Source organism: Habropoda laboriosa, unplaced genomic scaffold, assembly GCF_001263275.1.
Source record: "Habropoda laboriosa isolate 0110345459 unplaced genomic scaffold, ASM126327v1 scaffold380, whole genome shotgun sequence".
In the NCBI taxonomy this organism is placed as follows: Eukaryota; Metazoa; Arthropoda; class Insecta; order Hymenoptera; family Apidae; genus Habropoda; species Habropoda laboriosa.
In genome coordinates, this window is record NW_017100498.1 from 9072 (window position 1) to 15068 (window position 5997).

Sequence of the window (5997 nt, forward strand, 5' to 3'; positions counted from 1 at the left end):
GGAAGGAGAGGCGGAGGGAGGAAGGGGAGTCTTCGGATTCGGAGCATAGAACGAGCAGACGAGACTCCAAAGAGTCGACTTCGGCGACCTCCAAGTTGCCGAAGAAAGGACAAAGGATTGCCGGGAGCGAGGCTGCAGGGCAGCCCAGCAAACCGGGCAACCCAAGAGAATCATTGGAATCATTGAAAGTCCACAGGAAGGAATTGGAGGCCTTCCTGATGGATGAAGCCAATAATATCGAGTTGAGCAGTGTAAAGTTCATCCTGGGCAAGTGGTCGGAGCTGGAATCCGGCCTGGCCCAGAATTATCTTGAGACGGAAATCCTGAAAACCAGGATGTCCGCTCTCGAAGAGAAAGTGAACTTGTTCACAAGCGTGAGACCAGTTCACACAGAGACAAACAAGAGCTACGCCGCAATGCCCCTTTAGCACCAAAGACCCCAAAAAGGGAATGTAAGAAATCGCAGGTTGTGATTATCAAGCCTGCGATTTCCGATTCAAAGGACACTAGCGAGAGTGTCAAAGAGAAAATCTTTGAGGTTCTCAAGGAGAACAAGAAGGACCTGCGCATAAAGCAGGTCCGAAAGATAAGAAACAATGGCGTCCTCATTGAAGCAGGCGGTGAGGACGACCTCAAGATTATAAAAGAGGCCAAGTTCGCCAAGCTTGGTCTCAAGTGCGAGGCACCCAAGATGCTGAATCCGTGCGTAATTATTTACGACGTGGATCAGCAAATGAAGGAGGATGAAATAAGACAGGAAATATGGGGTAAGAACCTCAAAGACTCTGCTCTCGCTAGGGAAGTGTACGATACCTTGTTACACTTCCGGTTCAGTACCAAAAACAAAACGCCAGGACTAGTGAACTGGGTAATTGAATTACCCGTCGCAGTCCTGAAAGAACTGGAAAAACGCAAGAAGCTTTACATCGGGTGGCAGGTCCACTCGGTGAAAGAATTCATGAATGTCTCGAGATGCTTCAAGTGTCTCGGGTTTGGCCACTCCACCAAGAAGTGCGAAGTGACGCAGCAAGTCTGCGAGCACTGCGCACAAGCGGGGCACCTCAGGCAGGATTGCCCCGCCTCGAAAGCTGCGCCCAAGTGCATATGTTGCACGCGGGCCAAACGCAGGAGCACAGACCACAGTGCTCGGGACAGGAACTGCCCCGAGTACCTGCGTCAGGTCGAGATCCTGCGTAGCAAGATTACATATGCCATCTAATGGCGCTGCAAATCTTGCAGGTCAATGCACAAAAGTCGATAACCGTAGCAGCGGAACTTAAAAAGCTCGCCTTTGACCATCGAATCGATGTGATGCTCCTCCAGGAGCCTTACGCATTCAAAGGTGCAATAAGAGGGTATGCACCCCTGACAGCCAGAACAGTGACGGCCCCAGACCCGAACACAGGTCAGATAAGAGCTGCCATCGTTATTTACAATAACGACATGGTAGTAACGAAAGTAAATCAGCTGTGTAACGCCGATTTCGTCTGTGTGCATCTTGGCACCAGCGAAGGAGACGTCTACATGGCTTCGATTTACTGTCAATGCAAAGAGAAGATCGAGGGGTATATTCAACAAATGACAGAGTCACTGGACTGCTCGAAGGACAACATAATAATCGGAGGCGACTTGAATGCCAAGTCTGTCCTCTGGTTTAATCGAACGACCGATGCAAAGGGTGAACTCCTGGAGGAATTCATCCTAAATAAAGGCTTAGCTATCTTGAATCAGCCGAACAACCCCTACACCTTCTGGACGGTGAACGGCAGGTCAAACATAGACGTAACACTGGCAACACCCAAAACGAGTAAGAACATAGAAGCATGGCAGGTAAAACCCAACTGGTGCAGCAGCGACCACCGCTGTATTCAAATAATATACAAGAATAAATCGGGGAGCCAGTACCCGATCAGACAGGCCAAAATCACAAAAAGATACAACATCAGAAGTGCAAATTGGGACAAATTCGAAACCGAATTGTCCCAAATGAAGGATATGACGCTAAGGTCCTTAAGATACGATGCACCTGAAGCAGCGGTGGAAACGTTCAACACCACTGTTGCAAAAATCTGTGATGCTTCTATGAAAAGGAAAGCACTAACAACGAGATCGGTTCCCTGGTGGAATGCAGAAATCGAAAATGTTAGAAAAAGGGTGAATGATAGCCGCAAGCATCTCCAGAGGTGTCGGAGAATCGGCCTGATAAATCAAGTAGCAATAGCCAAAGAAAATTATAGTCGTAGACGCAACGAATATAATAAGGTCATAAGGCAGAGCAAAAGGAAAGCTTGGGAAGACTTTGTGCGTGACAATATTAACAAAGATCCCTGGGGGATTGTCCGTAAGCTGGTCTGCGGCAAAACATACTCCAATGACGTGTTTAACACGTTAAGAGTAAATACCTCAAGTAGCACAGACTGGGAGTCATCCATCGAGATACTCCTGGGCAAAATTGCGGGAGACGGGGGCACGGTTGAGATCGACCGTGCGCAAGAAAGGACGGAAGAAATAACGAATTACACAAACCTCAATACAGAGTCAGAAATATCTGACTCTGAAATAAAGCAGGCCATAAAAAGGCTTAAAGACAAAAAAGCTCCGGGGCCAGACAATCTAAACCCGGAGATCATAAAACGGATAAACAGCCAAAATCCGAATATATTGAGAAACCTATATAACAACTGCCTCGAAAACGGTGCTTTTCCGAGGCAGTGGAAAGAAGCGGAGCTCAAGGTTTTCCTTAAGAGCTCCGAGAAAGACCCTTCCGATCCTTCATCGTATAGGCCGATCTCACTGCTGTCAGTCGTTGGCAAAATATATGAAAGAGTGCTACTTGAAAGAGTATACACGGCATACCAAGAAAATGGCTTGGAAAATGAAAACCAATTCGGCTTCAGGAAAGGAAAATCCACTGAAGACGCAATTTGCAGGGCACTGCAAGAAATAAGAAACACAAATGAGAAATATGTTGTCGGTGTCTTCATCGACATAAGAGGGGCTTTCGACAATCTGAGCTGGACAGCCGTCCTGCACAGACTAACAAAGTCTAATTGCTCAACAAAGGTTTTTAATGTGCTGAGAAACTACTTTGATAACAGATTTATAAGGTTCTCCACACAATACGCTCAACGGAGACAGAGACTCACCAGAGGATGCCCCCAAGGTTCCATTATCGGCCCAATTGCATGGAATATGGTAATGGACACGTTGTTGCACACTCAAAGAGACAAGCCGCATAGCATAATAGCATATGCTGACGACCTGCTCGTGCTTATCCCGGGCAACTCCAGAAATGGAGTTGAGGCTCACGCCCAACTGGCTATGGCTGACATAGAAAGTTGGTGCCGTGAGCAAGGCCTGGAAATAGCATCGGGCAAGACGAAAGCTATGCTGCTAAAAGGCCAAATGAATAAGACCAAACTACCATCCGTTAGTCTTAGCAACAACAGAATTAGATACACCGAGATACACAAGTATCTCGGTGTAATGATAGATAACAAATTGAGCTTTGTCCACCATGCAAAATACGCGGCCGATAAAGCTAAGAGGATATGCGGCCAGTTCGCGAGGATATCCAGAAAGGAATGGGGGATCAACCAAAGGTCCATGGGCCTCATGTACGAGGCGCTGATAAGCCCCATACTAACATACGGGGCAGGCGCCTGGTACGGTGAGTCTCAAAAGACACATATCAGAAGACAAATAGACTCAGCACAGAGAATGACACTTCTCAGTTGTTCTCGAGCATGCAGGACGGTCGCCACAGCAGCCCTCCAAGTCCTGACGGGTAAATTACCTATAGACCTTACCCTAGTGCAGAGGGGAATAGGCTATAGGATAAGAGCGGGACTAAATGCTAAATTCAAAGACAAATATGAAACACCGACTCATATAGAAAGCATGAGCTTAGATGAGAAACAGAGAGAAAAGGCCAAGCTAAAGAAAGCCATTCTAGAAGAATGGCAAGAAAGATGGAACGCAGACACCAAAGGTAGAGGGACGTTCCAGTACATCAGGAACGTCCAGTATGCTACAAAGAACAAGTGGTTCCATCCGGGGTTAGACCTAACATTCCTTATTACAGGAAAGGGTTCCCTGAACAGTGCCCTGTACCAGATCGCAAGATGTGCGGACATGGAGTGCCCCTTCTGCGGTCTGGAAGAGACAAGCGATCATGTGGTATTTGACTGCCCTAAGTACGACTTAGAGAGAAGAGATCTCCAGGAACACCTCGGAGATCTCTCAAAATACAAAAACGATAGGTGCCTTACTATCGAAAAAATAAAAGGATACAAACACCTGGCCGAATACGCCAAAAAGGTGTTTGCCAAGAGGAAAAAAGAAATGACGGAAAGTAGAACTGGTCCACCTCCACGTGGTTAGGGATGGAAACCTGTCGCCACGTCAGGGCTAAGAGACCAGCAAATAAGAGAATCGTGTATGCGAAGACAGATTGGAACCGGCGAGCTGGATCACCGCTGCGGGCGAAGGGGACTCAAGCCGTCCTAGCGTTACGACGTCTAGGCGGATGATTGGTGCGGAGTGTAGAGGGATGCTCGGGGTCAAACCCGAGTAGGCCCCGCGGCGTGGAACCCGCGGTCGCATAGCTGTTCACGTTCCAACAAAACAATATCCACAGTAACTCGTATCCTGTACCAGTGCACATTAGAGCCTCTGTGCACCTCAGGCACCCGGGCTTAGCCGGGTGGGAATCAACGTCAGTGGGGGTTCGAAAGAATCATGAACTGGCGGTATTCCAGGTATTAGGGAGCCATATATGGCAAGGAATGAAATGGAAAATGAAAAATAATGCGACTTAATTATCATCTCGATATGGGCTACTGACAACAAAAAAGATTGGACAAGGAGGAAGGCGCAGGCCAACCTCCTTTTAGCTCTAGGCCTCAGGGACTGCGAGCGACGGCTGTCGTTAGTGGTACGGGGAAGGTGATCCCGAGGTACCCGAAACCCCTAGTGCTCCAAGCAAATTGCGCGGAGCCCCACACTGTAAACCCTGACGCTGCAACGACCCACTGATGTTGTCTCAGATGGTAGTGGCGTCATCGGAACGGGGGTCTTGCCTTAATCGGCTGGGCTGAGAGGATGACAACCTCTAAACAAAAAATCCTTAACCTCAAGCTGCGGTACGCGGTGATGGGGTACGTTCTTGTCGATGGCACCGGAACGTGGCTGGTGAGAGCATCAGTACCAAGCGACCAACTGTGGGATACCTGGCGACTCCTCAACAGTATATAGCCTTGTCTGCGTAAGGGGTGGCTCTACGTAGATCGACCTCTTTTCCACCCAACTCGTGGGAACTTTAATGGAACCTAAAATCAAAAACAAACCAAACTCGAATAAACGCTGTAAAAGCCAGTGTAAATCTAAGACAGAGACAAGCGATACAGAGATGGAACTGGTGTCAGACCAGTGTGAAAGAAAATCACTCAAATTGACCAAACCAAAGAAAGCTGGAAACCTTCCTTCAAAACAAGGAAAGGTAACGAAATCGAAAGCAAGAGTAAGCTCTACCTCGTCCTCGGACGAAGAAGAGCAAACTCAAAAATCTAAAAAGCAGAAGATAACAAAGCCAGTGGCTACGGCCACAGGCAGTGACAAAGAGGTAACCACTGGTCAGCCTACAAGAAACGGACCACTAGAACAAGTCCGAAGAGAAAGGGAAGCCTTGGAAAGCTTCCTTTTCGATGAAGGAAACAATGTCACAAGAGCCACAGCAAAGTTTGTACTACAAAAATGGGCGATTTTGGAATCCAAACTCCAACAGGAGATCTTGGAGAAAGAAACACTCATTGCAGTGCAAACTGAGCTGAGATCGAAGCCGGTCGGCACCTACGCGCAAGCGGCGGCGACCCCGGCGACAACCAAAACAATGTCTGGTAAGGAATGGCCGTCCAGGTGGCCTGCCAGACAACAACAACAACAACCAAAGGAAAGGAGCGAAGTCATCATCCTGAAGCCCAAGGATGACAACGACAA

At 48.0% G+C, this 5997-nt stretch overlaps 1 protein-coding gene across 1 annotated transcript in view; it reads left to right on the forward strand.

Annotated features, from left to right (window-relative positions):
• Positions 1-1219, forward strand: part of LOC108576113 — an 8655-nt gene extending 7436 nt beyond the window's left edge. Inside the window, exons 3-4 of the mRNA XM_017939043.1 lie at positions 6-251; positions 335-1219. Coding sequence (XP_017794532.1) covers positions 6-251; positions 335-1219 — 1131 coding nt within the window. The remainder of the gene's footprint in view (positions 1-5; positions 252-334) is intronic.
• The last annotated feature ends 4778 nt before the right edge of the window (positions 1220-5997 follow it).